At 45.3% G+C, this 26,935-nt stretch overlaps 1 protein-coding gene across 4 annotated transcripts in view; it reads right to left on the minus strand.

The window, feature by feature from the left end:
* The window catches only part of EVI5 (ecotropic viral integration site 5), a 2,339,304-nt gene that overhangs the window by 2,129,940 nt on the left and 182,429 nt on the right, over window positions 1-26,935 (minus strand). For 3 of the 4 annotated variants that reach the window (XM_069641804.1, XM_069641802.1, XM_069641803.1), the window contains exon 2: window positions 817-1,046. In XM_069641804.1, the coding sequence (XP_069497905.1) occupies window positions 817-965 (149 nt within the window). In that variant the 5' untranslated portion in view covers window positions 966-1,046. Of the gene's footprint in view, window positions 1-816; window positions 1,047-26,935 lie in introns of those variants that run through there. The other variant, XM_069641805.1, reaches the window with a different exon arrangement.

Genomic DNA, 26,935 nt, shown 5'->3' on the forward strand with positions numbered 1-26,935 from the left:
TGGGATTGTATGCTGTTAATTTCTGTGTTCACCCTGCAGTGCTGCTATTAAAGATTTCTGACCCGAATCTCACCCAAGATCAGAGTTCCATGTCTGTTTAGCATGACAGTGTTTAATATCCTGTTCATACACAGATTGTTTGGTCTCAATACAAATTGCTGAAAAGGAAAAAGGATTTAAAGATGGCTGTGCTCCCAAAATGATTACCCTCCCCCACCCCTTAACCCCACCCGAGGCAGAATGTAAGTGCCTATTCTGGGGCAAGGAACTTCATTGTACATTTCTATGCACAATGATTGATGCATGTGAGCAGTCCAATGTTTTCTGCAGCAAGAGGAGCAATTACCTACAGCAGATGTTTGTTATTTGGAACTTTATTATCCAGTAATATTATCCAGCTGCTGAAACAGACTTGCTGCTCTGGCTACTCTGTTACTGGTCAATTGCTCTTTCTACCATTCTTCAACTTGCATAATTGCTAGCCAATATCCTGGAGTCTCCTGGGTGGCCTACAATGGCGCTTTTCCTCTAACACCAGTTAACAAAAAGATAAATCTTCATTACAGAGTTGAATTTTAAATAGCTTATTGGAATCCTACTCCATACCTGTATAATTTGGCTATGTTAAAAGAAATTCTACTTTAAAAACAAACATTGGTAAAAGCGGATTAAGAAAATCAAAAGATAGTTTTTTCTTTAATCCAGCTCTTAAAAAAAAAAGAAAAAGAAAAAAAAGAAATCCCACAAAATAGTGATTTACACAATGCAAGAGAGGAAATCAACTGCAATATTTAAAAAACAAAAAGAAAAACGTACCTATTTTGTTCCTCTAACTTCGCCAAGAGCTCAACTTCATCTGGACTCAGCTGTGAGGGGGAAGAAGGAGACTGTGCCGGCGTGGAAAGGGTGGTAGATGAGGATGTAGTGTGTAATGAAGCAGATGGACTTGCCACCTGACTGGCCATTTGACTGACAGTATGTGATACCGTGTTCTTCACCCATGAGAGAGTAGAACTCAACTTTTCTGAAACCTTGTCTGTCGCCACCTGGAAGTCGAAACAAATTTGCTTTTTAACATTTAAAATTGGAAACGCTAACACATTTTTGAAAGAAGCATAAGAAAAACTGAAAAACTGCAAAGGTATTTTTGGCAGGCTAAACATGATACCAAGGATAGAATTTAAAACTTCCGCCAGAAATAACAATCATCCGTTACTGTATCTGAGAGCAACAGTTGTACATGTTGCTTTTTTATGTGTCATCTACTCTCTTTATCTCTTTCAGATTTACCAGAGCAGTTGGAGACCATACAAACTGCAGAAAAGCCTGGTATAAATACCAATAACATAAGTATCTCACAGATACTTCCGTTAATGGGATTTAGTTGCTTCAGGCGATTGCACATGCGGTTCTGAATGAGTCGTGTGCATCTTATTTGATGTTTTCATTACTTAATGAGGCAAAGATTTTAACTATAACCATGTCTTCCAGACTTGGTGTGGTGCTTCCCAAATTCGTTCACAATGACCAAGTGGGATTAGTTATGGAACGACAAAGGTTTGACAATATCCAAAAAAACATTAATAAGATGGCATGGAAAAGCTTTTCATTAGGGTGGATATTACCCCCTAAGACAACGAAAAGGATTTCAACTGGGCCAGCTGGTCATTTATCAGGTTTCTTAGGGGTGCAAGATTGGGGCAGAATTGGATAACCTGGATTAAAATGCTTTTTTTAACCCCAAAGGCTAAACTAGTTGTCCATGTCAGGGATGGGCAGAGGGACGAGACGGGTTTGTCCCTTTTCCCCCCCTTCCCATTCGCTTTGGTAATGGAACCATGGGAAGCAGCCATTCAGAAGGCAGATGGGGCAAAAGGGGTATTGGAAATTACTCTATTAAGCTACCTCATTGGAAGGCAGTATACGATAATAGTCCCTCAGTGTTTCTTTACCTCTAACTGGCAGTGTAAACAATTATCTAAGATATTTCAAGCAAAAAGCCCCCTATGTTTGAGGATGTGGAAAATTGGGCACTACTGACACACCTAGCGAACAGACCGGCTGGGCAGAGGTTCTTTCTTGGACTAGGCTAGTAGAATGTATTCACTGAGTTAGATCCCCGCTTTGTACTTTTAGGCATCTCGGGAGGAAAGGAACCATCCACATTTACCTCACATGACATATGTTGTTGGCTACAAGGGCTTATCTGGCATGCAACATGTTCTCCCATCACAAAATGAATGGTTATGCAAAGTGTGGGACATTACTGCAATAGAAATATAGACTTACCTGGTTAACTACTCGTTCTTATAAGTTGAACGGTTCCCATTTCTCACCAAAAACACCAATTAGCATTTATTATAGATTAAGGCATAGGAGAAAGCACAAGTCGATATGGTATAGAAACTTGGAGAACTGCAAGGTGATTATTATTGAAGCCTTAAAAGACTATCGAATTTTCATGTGCCATCTTCTTTTCATGCTTACATTTATGTTCATCAGTTACTAGTGAATTCATTGTATCATAGCATGTGACAAAAGGGAGTATGGCAGGGGATGGTTTTTTGTAGACATTTGAACTTGTCTATGGTAATGGCAGTTCCATCAAAAGCATTTGAAAAGGTGTATTGGATTACGTCATGCATCCTTATGGCTCCCGGTGAGGTGGATTGCACATTACTCACAGAACATGCATACACTTCTATTAATCACTGGACACCATTAGATGACTTCAGGCCAAGAGCAGCAGGTCTCCCGTGCCTGGCTGAAAATATGAGTACCACTTCTCGCCCCATACCAGTTATGCCCAATGTTTGCTAGTGGTTTCCCTAGGACTCGAATACCAGGAGTCCTAGCGGATAAGACCCGAGTGTGCAGTTCACTACAGAGGTGGCAACAAGCGGAGCGGCTGAGGAGCGCTGACAAGATCGCACCAGTAATAGAACACTGTATAGAATCGTGACGCCAACTCAAAAATGACTAACATTTCACCATTTCCAAAAGCAGGTGGACATGTGTGCAAAAACAGGGCAGGGCTTAACCTCAGTTATATGTCTTATGATGATTGTAAACCAGCCCCTGGGGAGAAGGAAGGGAGCGGATGGACTGGAGAACTAACTGGTGAAGGGAGCCAAAGAAGGGGACATGCAGGAGAATAAAAGGGGGCAGCGAGAACAGGGCAATGTGGGTTGTATGGGTGAGGTCAAGGGAGGAGAAGAAGGGCCAAGAGACCAGTAGGAGGTAGAACGGTGCAGCAAAGCTTGGATGTGGATTACAGATTGCATGTGTAAGGTGAGGTATTGGTTGCTGAAAGAAAGTGGTACTTGGGTGTGAGAGAGTAATGATGCCCCCGGACTGACGCACGCTCTAAAATTTCTAAATAAATAAGAGTGTAAGGTGAGTGAGACTACAGTGTAGGTGTGTGTGATTCAGAGTGGTTGAGAAGGGTGACAGAGTGCAAGGAAGGTGACTGGGAGAAGGTTGTGTGGAGTAAAGTGTAGGTGAGAAAAGTGTAGTGGAGAGTAGCGAGAGGAGAGTATTAGTGAGTTGTTATGTTATTTTTCTTATACCGCGCCAAAGCCCGTAGGCATCCAGGCGCCGAGAGACAGATAAGGCGGCTACCAATAAGGAGGAATATGCTAATAGAAGAGGTGAGTCTTCAAGAGTTTCCGAAACACAAATAGGTCCCCGGTTTTACGCAAGGTAGCTGGCAAGGCGTTCCAAGCCTTGGCGCCTTGGATATGAAACGCTCTGCCAAGCCCACGGGCTTGTTTCACACGGTGGTGGACTAATAAGAGATCTTCCGCTGATCTAAGTCTTCTAGAGGGTTGATAGACATTTACAACATCTTTCAGATGGCTAGGTGCAGTCCCATAAATACATTTATGGCAGATGGTAAGTAATTTAAACCAAATGCGGGCCTCAACAGGAAGCCAGTGTAATTCTTTCCTGGCAGCAGTAATCGGTTCAGAGCTTTTCATCTGGAAAATTATGCAGATGGCTTTATTTTGTACTTTCTGGAGTTCATAGTAGAGTGAGGAGAGTATAGTAGTGTGCAGAGGGTGCACTAGAGGGAAGAGCGAGAAGAGTAGTGTGAGGAGGGTGTAGAAAAGAAAGCAGAGTGGAGGTCAGGAGTAGAGAGGAACATCTGAGGGAAGGAAGAGAGGGGAGAAACGGTGAGAGGACTAGCAGTGTGGAGCAGGGAGGAGAGTATGGGGAAGGGAAAGTAGACAGAAGATGATCAGGGTGAGGACTAGTACACTGGCGTGAGAGGAAAGGGCAAAAGGAACCTCAGTAATTCAGAAGTACGTAACCCAGTTTTTGTTTTCTCCATAGAACCCCTGGATAGGTTTCCTCTAGGAATTCCTAGAGGGAGTCGGATAGATAGGGAGTTTGCCTTTAGGCCATCACAACCAACAAGTTACCTTGTAGACCCTAGGGCTTACTGATCTCTAGTGGCAAACATGGGGTATGGAGATGACTGGGCTAAGGAGGGAAACACCCAGAGGGGACAAGAGAGCAGGATAGTCATTAGTAAACCTTAATAAAAACCCTTGAACATACTACATGAGTTGATGTATCCTTGAGACCATCTATGACATTTCCCAGAATGCCTTGAACTCAGTTTCCCCATACACTGCTTTGTTATGGTAGTGAAAAAGTATAGGGTACGTTTAGTACAATGGCTCAATGTAGTGGTTCAGTAGCCTGGGGAGTCTACCTGAGAATCCATTTCTTAAGTCCCTGGTTCAATAAACATGCTACAAAATCCAGGCGCTTGTGTCTCAATAAAACTGGTTAATTAAACTTGCAACAAATTCCTGCATGCTTTGGTATCACAGATTCATTATGTCCCTTAAAGGTTCCAGCTTGCTTTATCATCAACTTCACTGGTCCATTTGTGTTACTTCATGTTCCAGTACGCTTCAGTGTGTTTGGTTGCAACAACCTTTTACAAAAACGAATCACAAATACATACTTCCAATAAACAGACAAAAGATTAAGAACAATTCAGAAAACAGCAATACAAGAAGGGAAAAAAAGGAAAGGAAATGCAACATATTAACGCCATCAACACATTGCAAACAAATCACTAGTTAACAGATATAAAACCAAACATTATAAAACACAATTTAAAACTGAACAATAAGCTTAAAAAAAGGAAAAACCTTTCCTATAAAATTTCCCATTTGTTTAAAAAACTGTCATGATCCTTATGACGTTACTCTAGCTCCACAGGCAACAAACCTAAACAGTAATAACAGATTTTTAGAGAACAAAAGAAAGGAGAAAAGATCTATGTAACATGTAGGCATACGTAGAGGGAAGTTAGTCAACAATGTTGCAGCTGGCGAGCACCTGTACAACTGCAACTGTTAGCGTATTATGGACGCCAGCTATTAAACGGTCCCAAAACATTTCTGGTATGAAATTAGCACTCAAAAATCCAAATCTAGTAAACAGTCTAGATCTAATTACACCAGTTCCTTGGAAGTCCATTAAAAGATGTTTCAACGTTGAGTCCGGGACGGCAGCTGCCCGCCGGCAGAGAGGGAGGTAAACCGGCGAAGCGGGTCTTGTGTGCAGCATACGGGACAGAGAAAGCCCCCGCCAACTGCTACGGGCTCGAAGTCAGTCATTGGGGACCGGGCTACTCCCTTGGGGGCGCCCGATCTGGGAGCGGGAGCCGCGGGCTGGAGAGCGTGGAGAGCTGCGGACTGGGCCCTCCGGGAGGAACCTAGGGCAGCAATTGAGCAGCTTCAGTCTGCAGCTGCATGCCTCCGCTGGGCACTGGTGGTTGAAGAGCCTGAGCCGGGATCCGGAGGCAGCGACTGAGCAGCATCATTTAGCTTCTGTGCACGTTAGCGGGGCTACAGGGGCTGAAGAAGAGACTGCACTGGGGTGTGCATGCACTCAGTACTATCAGGCCAGCAGAGTGCCAGAGGCAAACGGCGAGCACCAGAGGAAGTGAGAAAGACTGCTGTGCCCATACATGTAACTGGGAGTTGGAGTGCGAGCGAACCGGCAAGGGGTCCGGTGACTCACTCGGAGGGGACAGAGAGACCCCAGGAGTGGCCTGGCATACTCTGGTCGGGCCAACCGTCACTAAAACAGCAACACCGGCGGGCAGGGGCTCCGAGGACAACATCCTGTGGAGCTCCACTCCACCCCAGGTGAGACCCCCCCTCCCCCATGACACGGAGTTAGACATTTGGGCGCACGGCCCGTGCTCTGCCCCTGCTGAGCAGCAATATCCGAGTGAGTCCTGAACCCCCAAAATGGTCCTGCCACCACCTCGGGCTGACGCGGGAGCGCGCTCGGGGGCCCCCCGCCCCTCTCCCCTGCTTATTTTTGCCGCCCAACTTTGCACTGCCCTTGCTGACACCTCGGAGGATGCCAGATTGGCACATGAAGACCCTGAATTCAACAGGCCCCGCTCTGGACCCCTCAAGCCCACCACAGTGATTGCAAAGGCCCTTGGGGGGATATCCATCTCCTCCCCCATGGACTGAGGCCTGCTACAAGAGCAACTTTGGGCCTGAAAGACAGTCTGCAGCCGACCACCAGATCACTTCAAATACCAGATCAGGGCGATCACTGTTACGAGAGAGCCTCCTTCTGCACACTCCCAGGGAACTCCAGATGCCCCGATCAGCCACCACATGAGACCAGCCCGAGCACGGAACTACAAATAACATTTGGGTCTGGACAGGGCGCAACAAATAGGAGCTTCGTGACGAGCAACCCCCACCCTGATCTGAGTAGCTACATCTTCGGGAAAGATCACAATACGGGACACATGAGTTGACGCAGACAAGCATCCACATAGATACAAAGTACAACTCAAGACTTTTACATTAAAAGCGTGTCTATCTGGGGGTGACCCACACTCTGTGGTTGGAACCCCTTGCACCTCGCTGATCAGCCCCGGCTTGGTGTTTGGGGACACTATCATACCCAACCACACGGAATACCGATAGGAAACCTAATCGGACGGAGCCACCCCTAACAGAGACCCACGAGAACAAGTGTCAGGAGGCCCACATAGAGTCTCAACAGGGAGAGAACCTGATGCCCGGGATTAAAGGGAAAACCCCCCCAAACAAGAACCAAAACACCAGCGAAAAACCAAAGTCGTCTGCTAGAAAGCTGCTGGAACACAACGCAACAAAGTGCCCCCCAAGAACCTCCAGACCAGGGAGACCCAACGACGCCTAATAATTCTGACATGGCTATAAATAAGGAAGAACTACTTGACTGCCTTAGGGGCATGGAATCCAGGTTAACAAACACGCTCCAAACCCAAATAGAAACAATGAAAGAAGAGCTGAAGACATCCCTGAAAGAGGGATGACAAGAAATAGACGAACTCGGAGGCAGAGTGGATACACTCGAAAATGGACTCTCACATAGGGCGGAGGAAGCAAAGCAATACAACGGCCTACTAGACCAAGTTGCCAGAGCTACAAATAATCTAAAGGTCCAGACCGAAGATTTGGAAATTCGCTCACTTAGATCCAACATCCGGGTCAAGGGCCTCCCTGAAACGATCCAGGATAAAGACCTACGAGACACCATGCAACAGTGCTTCAGCAGTATCCTGAACGACGCCCATCCCCCCAGAGAGATTCGAATTTGACAGAATCCACCGAGTGGGTCCTAAAAGGAATAAACCAGGAGTGAGACCTAGAGATGTCCTTATCGCCATGACCTCTTATAGCCTGAAAGAGAACATCTTGAGAGCCGCACGTACCCACAAAGAACTAAAAATCAATGGAGGGCGAATCCAACTGTACCAAGACCTAGCACTGGTCACCCTACATAAGAGGAAGCTTATGCAGCCAATCACAAAAGCACTACAAGCCAAACAAATCGCATACAGATGGGCATTCCCCTTTGGTCTAGCCTTCCCCTGGAAAGGGAAACAAAGAAGGATCAGTACATGCGAGGAAGGTCTATCATTACTACAAATGGAGGAAGAACAAAGTCAAACAGAAACTAACCCACAAAATAGGGCACCCAGCAGCCAAAGCAACCAATGGGAATGGTCATCCGAAAAGAGAAGATTAACAGAGAAAGGAAACTGGCAGGCCCCTTCAAATATCACAAACGGAACACCCTGAAGAAGACACTAAATAAAGAGGCGTCTGGAAGAGACACAGAGGAAACACCTGACCGCAACAAGTGGGCCACCTCAAACTAACCCGAAACAAGACACACTAAGAGACAGAAGCAACAAACATATCCCATGCAAAAATGGTAGAGACACTGATCGTCTCATTAAATGTACAGGGGCTGAACTCCCCCGGGAAACGACAAGCGATTCTCAACAGGCTCGAGAAGTTGCCTGCAAAGGTAGCTATCCTGCAAGAAACCCACCTCTTGAAAACGGACAAAAAAAGAATGCATAACAAGGCATTCCCACAACAATACTTTGCCTCCAGCGGCTCGAAAACAAAAGGGGTCGCAATACTGTTGGCTAAGGGACTGAACTTCCGAAAACAACAGATAATTAGTGATACTGAAGGGAGATACCTGGGAATCAAAGGAACTATCAAAGGGAAGACATACACGATCCTGGCGATAAACGTTCCTAACGACAAACAAGACCGATACATCACAGATCTCCTATTGAAAATAGGGAGCTGGTGTGAAGGCCAAACAATCATAGGAGGGGACTTCAACTGCATAATGGACCCTAGCCTCGACAAAACACTGCCCCCTACAGCAGCCGACCAGAGAAACAGACAGGCGTTGGGAAAATTCTTCAGAGAGCTAGAAGTAATCGAAACATGGCACGTCTTCCAAGGGGACACGAGGGAATACACTCACTATTCTGCAGTACACAGAGGTTATTCCAGAATAGACATGATCCTGATTTCAGCAACTCTAATCCCCCAAGTGACTAAGGTGGAAATAGGAACACAATACATTACAGACCACGCCCCAGTACTAGTTAGTCTGGAAATAGACGGAGGGGAAAACAAACAACGCCTGCCGTGGAAACTCAACAACCTGATCCTGCGCGACCTAGCGCTTAGAGCACACATGCCAGGCGAAGCCGCAAGGAGAAGGCCAGAGGACAAGGCCTGCACTCCTCTTTGCCGCTCCGCTGCAAGTGCCTCCATCAGCTGAGCTTGAACAGCTGATCGTTTCCTGCAACATTTCCTTTGGAGCCCCAGTGTGCCTCGCGCACACAACAGAAGCCGCCAGCATGGAAGGCCCGGCCACCATCTGCAATGCTTTTTCAAAAGCATCTTTTGAATCTCCTGCCGTTTTGATGCCGGTTCCCGTCCGCAGCCCACAGCCTGATTCGGCTCCCCACCCTGCCGGCTCCACCCCCGCCCCCGCCATAAAGGGAGACGGGGCCCACAGCCAGGCGAAGCCGCAAGGAGAAGGCCAGAGAACAAGGCCTGCACTCCTCTTTGCAGCTCTTCGCTGCTCGAAGTCTGCCGTCCGCCGTGGAACTCTGCCTGCAGTACAAGGTAAGGAGTCCCACACTCCTGATCAGCATACCGCACTCACTTCTAGACTCCAGCGTCTGCGTGCACGTACCCTCACATGTTCGCTACCTTCAATACCTACACCAACAAACATACGGACGCGCGCCTGCAAACTAGAACCATGCAAATTTCTATTAGCCCTAATATTCCAGCCTTAACAAACTACAATCCCCATAGGCTGCGCCACACTATGGATCAGAGTCCACAAAGTAAGAACTACCTTGACCACAATGCAACTGTAACAATGGCCATGACTCCTTATAATGTGCCTCCCACGGGCTTGAATATGATCACCCCATTGTGCAATTCTTCTACCACAGCCATGCCACCCACTGATGCAAATGCTACCTTATCCAGGACCATAGAAAATGTGCCCCCCACTACCACTAATGTGATTACCGCAATGTGTAATTCTTCTACCACAGCCATGCCACCCACTGATGTAAATGCTACTTTATCCATGTCCAGGACCCCCACTACCGCTAATGTGATTACCGCAATGTGCAATTCTTCTACCACAGCCATGCCACCCACTGATGTAACTGCTACTTTATCCATGTCTAGGACCCTAGAAAATGTGCCCCCCCACTACCGCTAATGTGATTACCGCAATGCGCAATGTGCAATTCTTCTACCACAGCCATGCCACCCACTGATGTAACTGCTACTTTATCCATGTCTAGGACCCTAGAAAATGTGCCCCCCACTACCGCTAATGTGATTACCGCAATGTGCAATTCTTCTACCACAGCCATTGCCACCCACTGATGTAAATGCTACTTTATCCATGTCTAGGACCCTAGAAAGTGTGCCCCCCACTACTGCTAATGTGATTACCGCAATGTGCAATTCTTCTGCCACAGCCATGCCACCACCCACTGATGTAAATGCTACTTTATCCATGTCTAGGACCCAAGAAAATATGCCCCCCACTACCGCTAATGTGATTACCGCAATGGGCAATTCTTCTACCACAGCCATGCCACCCACTGATGTAAATATCTCCCCCGAACCCCACCTCAAATGTGCCCTCATCAACGCCCGATCCATCAATACTCACGCCCTAGACATCCACAACCTCATCACCACCCTCGATCTAGATCTCCTAATGGTCACTGAGACCTGGCTACACCAAGCCTCAGGCCCCGCTCTATCCCTCGCCCTCCCACCAGGCTATGCCATCACGAGACAAGATCGCCTGACCGCAGGAGGCGATCTCTGTCGCTCTCATAGCCAAAGATTCGATCACCATCAGAAAGGTTGACAAAACTATAAACAACAGAAACTACCTTCAATTGAAACGGACTATCTCGCATCACTGCACCATCACCCTACACCTCATCTATCGACCACCAGGCCCCCTGGGAGACTTCCCGGCATCACTCACTCACCTCCTGGCTGACAACCTGAAAAAGTCATCCAAAGTCATTCTCCTTGGGGACATCAACCTAGGCCTGAATGACACCAAAGACCCTGGTGCCAAATCACTTGACACAGCTCTAGCCACTCTAGGATTCGCCAACACCATCACAGACCCTACTCACGCACTAGGCAGATCATTAGACTGGATAGCCCATCACAACTGCCCCCTAACAGTCACAGGTAATACCCCCACCCCATGGTCTGACCACCACACCATCACCTTCAACATCCCGACCTCCTCCCCACCCCCTCAAACCCTTACCACCAGCTCTCACAAGAAGTACCCACCAACTGACCAAAGAAAGACTCTTACCCTTCCTACAGGGACCTGCCTTTAAACCCCCCTTTTCCAACAACCCAGAAACCCTTGCCAAGAACTACGACTCTGCTATCACGGCAGCAATCAATGCTATCGCCCCACTTAAGCCGCGCAAAACCAAACCTACCAGCCACACCAATGCCTGGTTCACCCAAGACCTCCTCAAACTGTGCACAGACAAGCGAGCAGCACTAGCTCAATGGATGGCAAACATCCTGTGATGACAAAGACAAACTTAACTTCAAATCCCTCGCAAACGAATATAAGAAAACCATCATCAAAGCCAAAGCCAAATCATTTGAAGATACAATCTCCGAGGCCAAATCAAACACAAAGGAAATGTTCGCCATATTCAGGGAACTCGAGACCCCTACACCAACCCCTCAAAACTTCACCAAAGATAAAGCATGGTGTGACGACATCCAAACAGCCATGCGCAATAAAATCAGCTCACTCCAAACCAAAATTCTGAACACTAAACTAGTGCTCCCCACCCCCCCCACCTTCTCCCTCTCATCACCCACAGAGGCCGCCCCTACCTTCTCTTTCAAAACCATTCAGGAAAAAGACATGATCAACATCATGAAAAACATCAAACCCTCCAATTGCAAAGGGGACCCCTGCCCCGCCTCCATCATCAGACTGCTCAGACACCCTTGCTCCTTTCCTAACAGCCTTCGTCAATGCCTCCTTCACCAAAGGGAGAGTCCCCTCGTGCCTCAAGGAAGCATGGGTCCGACCTCTCAAAAAAAACCTACACTTGACCCCACCTCCCCCAACAACTACCGCCCCATTACCACAGTCCCATTCCTCCTCAAGATTCTAGACAAGGCAGCCTACCTGCAGGTCCAGCACTTGCTCGAAGAGCATAACCTCTTAGGACTGAGACAATCCGGCTTTCGGCCTAGGCACGGGACAGAGACCGCCCTACTCTACCTCAAAAACCAAATGGATGACGCTAGAGACCAAGGCAAACCTGTCCTGCTCCTTCTCCTCGATCTCTCTGCAGCTTTCGATCTTGTAGATCACGACATCCTCTGCCATCACCTAACCTCCACAACCAACTTCTCCCAAGAAGCTACCACTTGGATCACCTCCTTCCTCCAAGGCAGAACCATGCAGGTCTTCTCTGACCTATCCACTGCATCACCCACCATCATGCTATGTGGTGTGCCCCAAGGCTCCTGCCTCTCCCCGACCTTGTATAACATCTTTACCCGCCCCCTCTTCCTTATCCTTATCCTTGACGCCATGGGCATCTCCTACACCAACTACGCTGATGACGCTCAGATCCTCCTCACACTAACAGGTAACTATGACACTGACTGCGCAACTCTTAACAACTTATACAACACAATCCAAATGTGGATGGCTATCAACGGCCTTTGCCTTAACTCTGACAAAACTGAGCTCCTTCTTGTAGGATCCCCCAACACCCTCAAGAAACTTGACTCCCAGTTTAGCCACTTTACCATTGACTCAATCAGAATTCCAGTACTCGACAAAACGCTAGGCGTCTATCTAGTTTCTAACCTATCCATGACCAGACAAGTAAACGCAATTGCCTCCTCTGCGGCTTACCATGCAAAACTCCTCAACGTAATCAGGCCTTTTCTGTCAAAAGACACCTGCACCAACATAGCTGGAGCCATAAATGGTTCCCGACTAGACTACTGTAATGTTCTCTTCTTAGGGACCTCCAGCAAAAACCTCGAGAAGCTGCAAGTAATTCAGAACAGCGCCTTGCGCGCTGCACAAGGCATTGCCCAGAGAGAGCACATCACCGCTGCCAGAAAAGCATCCCATTGGCTCCCCATAAAGGAAAGGATTATATTGAAGACGCTAAGCATCACCCACAAATGTGTCCATCTCTCAGCCCCAGCATACCTAGCTCAGAGAATCCACCCAGTCGCGTCCACAAGACCCACCAGGACACCCTATGCCAATATGCTCTCCGTGCCCAGGGTAAAAAGAGCTAGAGCAGGTGGCGCCAGCTTCCCCTACCTTGCCGCACTACATTGGAACAACCTCCCCACCTCTCTGCGAGCTGAACCCTCATTGACTGCTTTCCGCAAAGCCATGAAAACGACTTTGTTCACCTAACCAACCTCTCATGTTTTAAACTTTAATGACTAACATGTATGATGTACTATGATGTATGATGTACTCTGTTGTATGATTCTCCTAATCCCTTGACACAGGATCCTGCCTCACTGTAACCCAAGGCACAACCTATACCTGTAACTAAGTTCCTTTACAAGTAACAGCGCCACAATACCCCTGGGCTGCCTGCGCGCTATATAAATTAAATTAAATAAATAAATAAATAGGAGGATGCAAATACAATACACTGCATGAAGCAGAGATTCCCCCCGAGATGGGAGGAAAACACTCTAGAATTCACCTAACAAGGAAATTTGAGGACTTATATAAATCAAATATCCCCCCTTGTTGGAAACAACTAAAAGCGGACCTGCTGAGGTGGGATAACCAGGAACTATCGTGGTTCGCCAGAATAGCAGCGGTAAAGATGACCCTTCTCCCCCGCCTAATATATGTGACCAGCTCAATACCCGCAGAGATCCCGCCACAGATAATCAAAGAACTTCAAAACGCAGTATTTAGATTCATATGGGCGAAAAAGAGACCCAGAATACAGAGACGCATACTGACCCGTCCCCCGCTCCTGGGAGGCCTGTGGGTTCCAGACTTCGGCAGATACATCATGGCAGCGCACCTGGCCCCTATACTACAGTGGGCCAACCCAACCGACGCCAAAGGATGGAGAGCCATAGAACAAGCATCCACACAGATCCCGATAACAGCACTCCTAGCACTGAACCCCAAGGCCCGCGAAACAGAAGGAAAACTATTAGGAGCTACTAAAACAGCCCTGAGTAACTGGGACAGAGCCATGCAAATGAAAAAGATCAAACGAGGGTTGGGCCCATTATCTCCAATAGCACATAACATCGATTTCACACCTGGCTTGAAGAAGAATTTCTGGGTAGGATGGAAAGGCGCAGACACTCTGACATTGCAGGACATGTACCAAAACGGTGACCCAATCCCTTTCTTAGAATGCAAAAAGAAATTCAATCTGGGGGAAAATGAAAGATTCAGATACATGCAAGTACGACACTGGATCTCCCATCCGTCAGTGAAAAGAGCGGGAACAAGAACCCTAACAGGCTTGGAACTAACAATGCAAGAGGGGAAACCAGGGAGAGGGAGATCTAGAATTTACAGACTGCTCGATGGAGCACAAACAACGGACAACCTAAGATACAAAAAGAATTGGGAAAAAGATGTAGGAGAGCCGATAACAGAAAGAGAGTGGGACCAGATATGGACAAGAGCTCATAGATCCTCCAAATGTACAGCAATAAAAGAAGCTGCATATAAATTATGCTACAGATGGTACATGTCCCTCCACAGATTACACAAAATAAACTCAGAATATCCCCCAAACTGCTGGTGACAATGTGGAGGGAGAGGGGACCTGTTCCACATGTGGTGGGCATGCCCCAAGGCGATTACCTATTGGAAGGAGATACTGGGACACATCAAAGACATTACTGGCAGAGACTTACCACTTTCACCCAAAGTGATCCTGCTGGGAGCTGAGGCAAAGGGTATATACGCGGCATCGGGGCATATATTCACTCTAATAACACACTTATTATCAGCAGCACGAATGACATTGGCACAAAGGTGGAAAACGCTAGAGGGACCAACGACGCCATGGTGGTGGGTGAAAATATGGGGAGTAATGGCAATGGAGAAGGTAACAGCCATAAGAACAGAGACTTACCAGAGATACCTGTCCATATGGTCCCCTTTTAGAGACTTTGTTGGAGACAGGGAAGCTCATTTCTATAAACCACGGACTCTCAGAAATATATCGAACACCTAACAACCCAGAACAGAGAAAGAGAGAGAGAGAATCAGCACGACAGAAAAAGGGAACAAGGCGAAAAGTAAAGGGGGGAGGCTAACTACCCAAGTGCTACACTCAAGAACCTATGTATGAAAGAAATTAACACTGCAGAGAATCTGGTCTACTTGGTAACCCTTACGAACTTTGTCGAAGAAAGAGAAGCCTATTTCTTCAAAACTCAGATTCTTAAAAACGTTTATACCTCCTGACAAGTCAGGAACACAAAAGAAGAGGGAGCCTCATATGGGGATGTCTCAGCAGAAAAGTGAAAAGACCCTGGAACCCAGAGATAAAGGATCTGGGTGGGGGGGTGAAGAAGAAAGTTAAGAAAGAATCGATAAAACTGGAAATCTCTGTTGTATAGCAGCAGACTACGAAGTTATGACGGTGACTCATTGTCAAAAAGTTATACTTTTGTACATTTGTTAAAAGTAAAATCTCTTCAGCTCTGCAAGGAAATAAAACTGTATACATTTTTTTTAAAAAAGGGCAGTGGGGAGGTTGGAGGAATAATAATGTATAGTTAAAAATTGGAGGCAACTTACACAACAACGGGTGACATTAACCCTGAATGAAAATGTGGTTTTATGCACTGTGATAACAAAGTATAATGATTATATGCTGTAATTGATTATGCCTCTATTGAAAAATAAAAATGGTTAAAAAAAAAAAAGATGTTTCAAGGTTTGGGCTTTCGGGTTCAAACAGATTTCACATAGCTTTAAGGTCAGAGCCCCTTGGCCTCTTTGTGCCAGGACTTCACCAGTTCTTGCTACATTGAATTGGATTCTGAGGAAATTATTCCTTATTTCCAATCCGGAAATTTAACAAATAGCTTGGCACGAAGCCCAGGTTCTTTTCTTCAACTATGAATTGATTTGATCTTGTTTTGCCCTGCATTGAGTCGATTGTGGTGATCCAATCCACTTATGTCAGCTTTTTATTTAGCCTTGCAGGGATTATGTAGCAGGGTATCCAAATCTGTACTTGCCTTTGACAATTCCACCATGGTCCATTCTTCCAATGTTCTCAAGCTCTCAGAACCACCCCTCTCAAAATGCTCTCTAATTTCCCCATATAGAGAATTCTCCTTTGCAGCCAAAATGAGCCTAAAGAGTGACATCAGCTTCCATTCTGCAATTATTTTTAAGGAATTTAACCCTAGTTCAAATCTGAGGAGACTCATTGAGACACACATAGGAAGATTAAGAACTTTCTTCCACACCATACCCTCCCATTTCTGCCAGTCTGTATGCCACAGGAAGGTTTTGGTTTTGAGCCCATAAAGTATGACTGGTATAACTTTCGCTTTGTAGAATCGAATCAATGGCAGTATAGAGAATTTACAATATTTTGCAAGAATTTTTTTCATCTGGGCCAGTAATGACAAGGTTTTGTTTTGTAGATCCTTTTCCACCTTACAAATCGCAGGAGACGCATACATTTTGAAGCCCAGATATAGCAGCTCTTCAACTCTCTCGATTTGCTGACCTCCTATCTCCTATTTACTTTAAGGAATTTTTTTGCGACTGTCTAAACACCATGATTTTTTATTTTTTTGGGTTAAGGGCTAAGCCATTCTCCCTAGCATAGCTGTCCAGACCATAAAGTATTCTCTGGAGTCCCACAGGAGAGCAATCCAGGAGAACCACGTCATCCGCGTATGCCAGCCAGTGAACCCTTGATGTACCGATCACTGGACTGGCTAATGCACATGGCTTCATCGTGGCACCCAAACAGCCTTATTGTACCCCTTTTTCCACTTTGATAGACTGACAGATTTCCTTCCTCATCAACTCGAATTCTCATGGAGTTGTCTTTGTGGAACTCGATCAGCATGGCGAGCAGCCCCTCAGGGATACCCCACGCTCTTAACTTTGCCCACAGTCTACACCTGTCCACCTGATCAAAAGCTCTAGAGAAGTCCACCCAGACCCCATACAACAGACTTCCTCCAGGCTTATCCGACTTCTCTGACATAACATTAAGAGCGACCCCATTTAAAGCTGTTGAGAGGCCCTTACGAAAGCTGGTCTGGTACTTAGAGAGGGTCTTATGCTCTTTTACCCATTTCTCCACTTCGCCTAAGAGGATCTTCATTAAGTGCTTTCCCTCTATATCTAAAAGGGTGATGGGCGATAATTGATTGGAGACATGCAATCCCCCCCTTTGAAAAGTGGAATTATTATGGCCGACTTCCAAGTAAGAGGAAGTGCCTTCTTTAGCAGGATTTCCCCATATAACCAAACTAACAATTTGGCCCATATAGTTGGATTCTCTTTTATAACTGACTATGTAAACCCATTTGGAACTGCTGCTTTGGAGGTCAAGCTCTTCTTAATCATTTCCTCCAAACGCTGAGTGTCTAACAGGAGTTCCCATTTCACACTCTCCGAGACTACAAATGTGGGACTTTTACATGTGCCAAACGCGAGAGTGAGATAATCCACCCAGACCTTTTCCGGAACCAAGTTACAAAGTGAGCTTTTTGAGCAGCCCTCCAATGAGTTTATCACCTTCCAGAAGTGCCCAGAAACTCTATTTGCCACCAACCTTAGCATGAGTTCACTGTTTTGTTAGAGACGCATGGCCTTCCTTCCCACCGACCATTGTTTGTATGAATGATGAGGTGCTTTGGATTTTTTTCTCTGTTCATTCGTACTCAATTTCAACTTTTTTAGACTCCTTATTTCTTGATTCAAACATTTTTTTCATCAGCATCGTGACTTCATCAAAAGTGTGACAATGCACTGGCATTCCCACCTCCTCCCACACTCGGCGGGCAGGTGGACCAGATCAATTTTGAAAAACTGGCCAGTGTGCAGTTCCGCCTTAATATGAGGTCAGGAGTTTCACTAAGGCACTTATTCAGACTCTCCCCATCCCTCTTATATTTTTGGAGAGGAATTCTCACTTTCCTACTTTCCACCTGCTGTTCATGCCTACATTGCTCTTCAAAGACAGTCTCTGTAAAAGTCAGGGCCAAACGAGAGTGGTTGCCCCCCCCCCCCCCCCCTTTTGTCTACGATCATTGAGACATTTTGGGAAAAAAGGTTGAGGAACAAAAAGAAGTAGTCTATAACTGAACTAGTTTTCCCTTGTGATCTTGTCGAATTAGATGGGATGTACCCAGGAAGAGAACCATTCCCCATTTTCAGCCCCCAACTTTCCAAGAACTCAACCCAAGATCTGCCTCTCCCTGAGGGTTTCTTTCCTAGTGAAAACTCCCCCTTCTTTGTCGGGCATAGACAATGCACATTTAGATCACCTCCCAATATGATTTGCGCGCCCCCATAAAGGAGCTTAATTTTCTCCATTGAAGCGGCCAGCTCCCTAAAGAAAGCATCTTGACTTGAGCGCGCGGGATTCTAATACACATTCACAAAAATTATATCAGACATAATGACCTGACATTTCAATGAGACTTTTCAAATTTGAATCCCACCTTCATTTTTTAGGATTAAAACCGGTTCTTTCAATAAGGAGTTTCTAATTGCCACAAGCTGCCCTCCCGATGGTCTCCCTTTCCCTTTTTGGGTGGCACCTTGGGAGATCACTCTAAAACCTTCAGTTTCGATGGGGTTAACTAACCAAGTTTCTTGTAGCATTACAATATCCCCCAGATTGAATAGGAGCTCCCTCATTTTTGGTGATGTGAATGTATTGGGACCCCGCGTGTTCCAATAGATAACTTTAAACTCCTTTCGACTAAAGATGCTGAGTCCCTGCCCCCAGCTTGAGGAAAACCTGGGACATTATTTCTGGCAGTAATGATATCGGCAGATTGTCTCTATTCAGACCATTGGCCATGACCCTTGCAGCCGTGGGATGGCCTTCTTACAATTCTCCAGACCATTCTGTTGCTCTTGATGTCCATTTAGGTGTGTTCTGTTTAGTCTTCTCCAAATCTGTCGGGCAGAAATTTAGCACTTGTATTCCTAGCCCCTCTAGTTCCTTCGCTGCTCCACTTTATTATGGCCTCTTTACATTCTCTTGAGGTCAAACCAACTTCTACCAGATATGCATTTCGAATTTCAGAAAAGCGAACGTATTCAATATCTTCAGATTTTATCAGATACAGACTCTGCACTTTCTTGAGGAAAGACACAATGGTGCTTCTGCATAATGACTTAGTTGCTTTTTTTATTCGAGACCAGAGAAAGCCAGAGCTTTGGAATTGCAAATGAAGTTTCTGCCTCAAAGGCTACTCCTTGAATAGATTGGTGTGAAGCCTCTTCTGGGGCCTCCTCAGTGATATCGCTTCTTTTAGTTTCTTCTCAGGATTTACCCATTCCATTATGATCCATATTCAGGGAGCATTGTTTTCCAGGCCCCATTTTCACTTCTTCAACCATCACACTTTTGCAAGTGCTATATATTTTAGGTTGACCTGACTAGAATGGGAGCTGTTCTGCAATCAGGTGTAAACACTCCTTATGTATTGCTATTTACCTCAATCGGTTTTGATGCTGCAGATTGTTTATTTAGTAGGAAAATGGGAGCCACTGGGATTATCTTGTTATTACTATCCCGACAAAATGTAGGGCCCGGAGGCTCCTCCCCCGCTTCCTTCCAGTTCGTAGCCCCACGCTTACATTAGTCACCCTAATTTCTTCCTGGGTGGTGACTGCCAACTCGTCAGGTTTCTTATCTTTACGATAGGGGGGCTTTTCCTTGTGACTATCTATTGAAACAGCTCTATTGGGAGCTGAGCCAAGATCAACAACTTCCCTCCCGTCTATTGCACAGCCTGCTATCATTTTGGGGAGTGATTTCAGAAAGGAGATTGTTTTAGTTTTCACTATTTTTGCTATTCCTAAATTTTTGGTTTTCTTCCCTCCCTCCTGAATGCACACCGCCCCTTTGCTTTTCCTCTTCGTTCTGGCCTCTCTTTTCCTTTGTCTCTTTTTGATTTTAGATAAACACTGCTCTGTCTCTGTACTGTGCTGTGCTGGTTTTTCCCCTCTTGGGTTGTTTCAATGCTATCTTCCTCCTGGTTTGGTGCTTGATCCATATTCTCAAGGGACGCATCAACTGCGCCAGCCATTCGCAGAAATTTTTCTAAGACAGATTCGGCGAGGGGAGTATCATTGAGTAAAGAAGAATTTCTCTCCTCTTCTCTTGTTTCCTCTTGTGTCCCATTCATGGTTGGATGAATTTTTGTCAAGAGATCTTCAACTAGGAATGTAATATTCCCTTCCTCTTTTTTTGACACCACTGAACATTGGATTGCAGAGATATCCATTCCCTGTTTTACCAATTCCAACCTCATGTCTTTTACCAATGGTGCCAAGGAGGAGTTGATGATATTGTTGCACTCTACCAAATTTGAGTCCACGTTTGCTACCTCCCTTGTCAATTCTAGGAGGATCCCTGCTTGCCCCTAGACCTCTGTCCTTAAGAGTTCGAAAACAGAGACCATTGAATTAAGGACAAAATTAAGGGATGCAAAGGTATTATTGTCTCTTGCTTGTGTGATATCCAAATGTCGATGAGGGTTCAGGAGCTACTGAACACTCCTCCGATTCATCTCTAGAGTTGTCCCCAGAAGATAGAGTGCCGATTACATCTTTGATCTGAGGTCCCTCATTAGCCTGACCGGACTCTCCATCATCAAACTCGGATTCAATAGTGTAAGAAATCTCATGTGCATCCCCCTTTTCCTTGTTATTCACAGTTTGCTGCAGTATAAGGTCTTGGTTGATTATAATTGTGTCAACATCATTAACACTTGTACTTCTCTTTTTTTCCCCAAAGTGACTGTCAATTTTTTTCTGAATTTTTTTGTTGTTGTTAGTGTGTGTTCCAGACCACGCTTCCATGTGTGGGCAATACTTTCCTTTCCTTCACTTTGGCCGGACCTTGACCGCGGCGTATGAAATTCCATTACAGCCTGGATAGAAGCCTTTGAATGCATTTGAGCATGAGTAACCTGAATCGTGGAATGTTCTACTGAGCTGCCACTATTTTCCCCCAGGCCCTTTTCGGGTTCGCTGTTTGCGGCTTCAGAATTTATTACTCCTTACAGTTACTGGAATTATTCCATCCTGCTCCGGGGCTCTGAGATCATCTAATAATGCATTGCTGCGGAGTTTCATCGCTGTCGTAGATTAACTACTACGCACTCTGCTATGTAAGGCAAAATAGTGTGTTTTGAGGAGTTTAATTTCTAGTGCGATCGTGGTCACCTGTGACTCCTGTGACGCTAGACCCACCTCGAGTGACTAGCCAGCCCCCAATCAGCAGACCCTGGCTCCTAGCTTTACCACTAAAACTGAGTTCAGGGGGTAAGCAATAAGGAGGAAATAGCTGGCTGCAGGTGTGAGGGGTGAACTGTAAACAGGGAGTGGTGGCCGAAGCAAAATTAAGCCCCTAGCCAAACATCCTTGCCTACTTTTCTTTGGTTGAGATTATTATTAATATTCCCAGCTGTTGGTTTAATCACTCAGCACACAGCTCTAGAGCAGAGCAAAGCCGAATTAGCGGGATGAAAGAGACACATTCTCCATAGTTTCCCGTTTTTTACTCACTTTTTTTACTCACTTTTTTTCCCTCACTTTTTCGAGTACCCATCAAGCACCTATCAAGCACTTGATACAATGCGCACTGCCTGCAAAATGCCAGCAAAATACAGCAACTTTATTGTGATGGCCAAACAGTGGGATCAAAGAGACCCAGTCTCCACAGTCTCCCACAGGCCGCACAAATAAAGTGCTGATGGTAATGGCCAGTGTCTGGTCGTGGTTCTGGTCAGTAGATTAGCTTTTAAATTAATTTTTCTTTTCTGACCTTAATCTGACCTTAATTACTTACTCACTCACTCTCTCCAGTTGACCGCCCACCCAGGCCGCAAGACACCCGCTACTGACTTCAACAATCAACCAAGAATCACCTTCAGACCGCTTCAAGCCACCAGCCCGAGCCACAAGATGCGCTGCGGTCACCAAGTACCAGGGTTCGATCTCCGCCGATCTCCGCCTGCACAAACACAGTGCGCAGCTCCACGCCACAAGACGCGCTACGGTCACCAAGTACCAGGGTTGGATCTCTGCCGATCTCCGCCTGCACAAACACAGTGCGCAGCTCCACGCCACTCTCTCTCCCGATCTCTGAAACTTCCTGTTAGTGGAAGGGACCTTCCGCACCGTCAAGCCGCACTGAAACTGACACAGATTTCAGCCGCTTCCGACAATGCTTCGTGACATCACACGATTCCCTCTGAGTTAATGCCACTTCCTTTGCATCACCATTGAAGTACCACTCTACCTTTTTATTTATGTTGCAATGTTTTTTTCCTCATAAAAAGGGTTACAGCACCCTTGGTCCCATGCTAGCTTAACTGGTAGTTTTTCCTAATAATGTAAATGTTTTCTTTTCTTTCCCAACAGACTACCACAGTATGTGCAGGGATCGGAATAAGGATATGATAAGTAGGAGCAAAAAGCAGCTCCTTGGTATCGGGCATCATCCAGTAAGCAGAAACTACCGTTAAGGAACTAGCAGCAAGTACATTGTAGCATATACCATGTAGAAAATCTAACTTCCACATAAGATGCACACTATAACCTTTTGTCTGCTGCGATTTTGGGGTCTTCTAAATGTTGCCTAATTCTCATTTAAATGCATTCCCAAGCACACATGGTTGTCAGATGGGTATGCCTGTATGACAGCAGTAGGCTTTGGGAGCCAAAGGTAGCTTCTGGTAGCTGTTGCCATCAAGCTTACCAGGGTCTTCTAAGTTATAAGCAGACATATCACAGCTCTCTGCTCCTGGTATTTTCAAACCTTGCATTTATTTTAATTAATATAACATTTTTGACTTGCAACCGTTTTTTTTCCTATATCAATGTCAGCTACCATCCCCTCCTAAAAGGTTACAACAGCATCAGTTTTGTGAACATGACATTTTCATTTTGAACAGTTTCTTCTCATGTATCAATTTTTGTGTCGTTTCTCTCAAGAGTTATTAAACCCTCTGTATTAAATACAGAATTACATTTTGCAATTGTCACTATCTTATCAATATTTGTTCCTTCGCACCTTCTACTGTACCAGACTCAAATTGAAATCACAAATTAATCTGAAACTAACTTTTCTTTATTAATGTTGGTGTCATTTATCTCCTAAAGAATTACCACAACCTCTTTTTTGTTAAGTTCGCTTTACACTCTTTCACCTTAATTTGGAAATCTCACTACCCTCCTCTCAAAGGGGTATTTTCCCACTACAGTAATTCAAATGGCACACCAGGTTCAGTGCACATCCTCAATGCCTGCTGTATGCGGTTTAGACCCGGATGGCCACTGACGGGCCCTCTGGCTAGCCACTAGCTTCAGCTTTCTTGCTTTTCCCTTCCTGATCAAGTCGACAGTTCAGTCAGGATTTGCTTACTATATTTCCGTTTCTTCCTCTTCCTATGTGCTTTAAGAAGGTCATCTGACTTAATTACATGATGTGGTAAAGTGGAAACAGACTGCTGGTGAAGGTATTTTGGATAATTAGGCTGTGTAACTAACAAGGAAACTGCAGCTGGCACAAAATGCTGCTGCGATGTACCTTGCGCTTCAGGCAGATAACCGGCATCCTCTGCAATCTCCATTGGCTTTCTGTTGCTCTCCTTGAGCAGTACAACAAGCTGTCCTTTATGGCTGTATGAGCTTTGCAAGGAGATGGGCCAAAGAATCTGTTGTCAAGAGTGGTGTACCAGAGAGTGGCTTCACACAATCCAAGGTCTTCAGAGGGGGTTGTGCCTCATTATGCTAAGGGTGCTCTCTCTGTATGGCCCACTGGTTGGTTGCACATTTGATTAATTCCAGGGTTTGGAAATGCCCTGCCCTTGCACTAAAATGCAACCCACATTCTCCCTGGTTCAACTACACCATAAAATCCTGCTTCCTTTTGGCTACTCGGCATAATTGCTTGTTAGTTGTTAGAATATTTAATGAAGTACAGGTATTCCACACAATAAATGATAGATTTGATAATGTGTTCACCATGAGCCGTCTCCATGGTTGTTGGACATTTTGACACGGAAAATTCATGAATGAGCACGTCAATACAATCAAATGTTTGGTTTGGGCCGGAGCTGGTGTGTAAAGCCTTATACTTTCTGCAGCATTCTACAAGCTGTCTGAACCTAAAAGTTTGGTTATGTGTGCTTCTACCCACAATAAAGTCAGTTTGGCGAAACAAAACCAGTTTAGGCAATGCCTGCATAGATGGACATCATTTGGGGTACCTAGATTTACCAGCTGCTGCCCCTGGCTATCCCTTTGGTATCTCTGGCACAGGCTATGCTATTCCTGGCCTAGTGGCCAGCACACAGATTCAACGTTTGATTCATTGCTCAGTGAAAAAGCAATGTTGGGCTGAAATAAATCACTTTGTTTTTCAGCAATCTAAGTGTGTTTATTCCCATTCACCTTTTCCAAACCATGGCTGATTGTACAATGAGAGCTACAGCCACAAGTAATTCCTGAAGGAGTGTATGTTTTGTCCATATGCATAAGGAAACAATAAAATGTCCACAATACCACAGAATACTTATTGTGGGGTAGCTGTGTCCCTATGTATAGGTATTCCGTGCTTGTGCTCCATCTATTCGTATGCAGATTGATCAAGTGTGATGTTTTATGTGCCACACTTCATTATTAACTGAGCAAAGCAGTTATTTCTATGTACATTTACGAAATCTTTGTTATGCACAATGTATAAATTGATAGGGCCAGATCAGTGAATTACCAGTAGGTATTGTCTGCCCCCTGCATGCCATCCCAATAAATCATATTTGTTTTACCCAAGAGGTTTTGATGAAGATTTTAATATTTTCTGATTTATTTAAAGTGCAACCTGGTTCTTCAAATTTTGCATTTATTAAAACAAAATCAACTGGCCTACTAGCCAAAGAAAAACATGCTAAATTCTTAGTGTCTTAGTATAAAATGTAAAGTTGCAATGTTAAGAAATGTGCTCTACTCAGTAGGGAGACAGTGATAGGAAAAAAAGTACCGGCTTCTCCACTTGACCAACATGTTCTATCCTGGCAAATCACTTTACCTCACAGAGCCTAATTCCCCCCTATCTTCTCCAAATGAGATGACCAGAAGTGATTCCGGTAAATTTACACAATACCAAATTAGGTGTTTGTTGATTCAGCCATCTAGGCAGTCACCTTCCATAACAAATCTAGAAATCAATATGAGGGGGAACAATAGTTCTCTTCATTATTCTATAGACCGCTGCAGTTAAGCCACTGTGACGACAAGGAATGAAGTGACTGACCAAGTGTTGCAATAGTGGTTGCTATAGAATTTGATTAAATAAAAAACAAACCTATCTATCCCTAACTCTAAAGTGGGGGGGAGAGTTCCCTACTTAAACTAAAGAAACTCGGGTGCTCGTCAGGAAGTCTGTGTGAGTCAAAACAAAAAGCCACCGTCCTACTCTATCCCTGCCACTACAACAAAGCACCACAAAGTCCAGCTACTGTTCATCCTCCAGGAGAGGACTCCCTTCTCCTGGACAAATAGGGCCCAAACGCCTTTCAGAAGTGGCGTTGCCAGGGAGGGGCCTGGGCCCCTGAAATCCTGGGTCCCCCTCTTGAGTCCCCCCTACCTATGCTGGACTACTCTCTGCATGGTCTGCAGTGCTGCGTCCAATCAGGGATCTCGCAAATGCTCTCTGGCGTGATGTCGATCTAAGCAAGAACAGCCTAGGGATCGGATCCCATTTTGATCAGATCAATATTTTTGAATACACATTTGCACAATTTGGTTAGTGCTGAAAATAACCTCCACCACACTGGCGGCTTAAACCGCGAATGGTTAAATTCAGAAGTGGCACGAGAAGAGTGTCAAGAATTTTAACATTTATTCACTGGAGGAAAATGAGCATCTAAAGTAAAGCATCTAAATGGGAGCAAGCCATTCAAATGGCTAAAAAGGGTAAACACTGCGTGTCGCTGTTCATATTTGCGTGAAGTAACCATTGTTTGGTGAGAGGGCATTGGAGGATGCGAGAGTGCAGGTTAGGATAACAAAATATTTTCTCAATGTAAGCTGCAACTGTCCAGTGGCACCATAGTGTGTGAGACACGGTCAATGTAGAGTGCTTTTTAGCCAATTGCAGCTTTTTCAAAACAGGACTTTTAGGTGGTCACGTTACTAAGAGAAAGTACAAATCCCAGAATGCAAATTGAAATAAAATTCTGGGCTGGTTAAAGGTGTCAACATGACGGCACCAGCAAAAGGGAGGTTAGTGACTGCACGCGACAGCCACCTAGCAAAATTAGGTGGAGATAAAAGCATGAAATTTAATTACAAAAATGCAACATAGCTCCGGGTATGGGTGCCATTCAGCCTTCACTGGAGTGGAACGCCAAGTAGGTTGTTGGGATGAAATGTTCCTGTGCCCGTTTAATCGCCTCTCTTCTCCTAGCTGGTTCCCCAATGTCTTTCATTGTTCTTAAAATTGTTTGCTCCCTTATGGAGGTTTTCACAATCTGACGGTTTTTACACCATTCTCGATCCACCCCACTGGGATGATGAAGCTATTCACTGGAGTCCATCTCTCCAGCACCACACTCCCGTGGAACTAGACTGGGAGCTGTATCACAAATTGGTTTATGGTTTTCTTTGTTTGTTTGCCCCCTCAAAGGGTTTTTCCATTTTGCTGGCTCCTTAAGGGTGAAGGAAATTACAATGTAATGGTTTTCTTCTTATCTTTGAGGAAAGCAACGTTAGGGTCATGATC

This window comes from Ambystoma mexicanum, chromosome 1q, assembly GCF_040938575.1.
Source record: "Ambystoma mexicanum isolate Mex_15411 chromosome 1q, UKY_AmexF1_1, whole genome shotgun sequence".
NCBI classification, from domain to species: Eukaryota; Metazoa; Chordata; class Amphibia; order Caudata; family Ambystomatidae; genus Ambystoma; species Ambystoma mexicanum.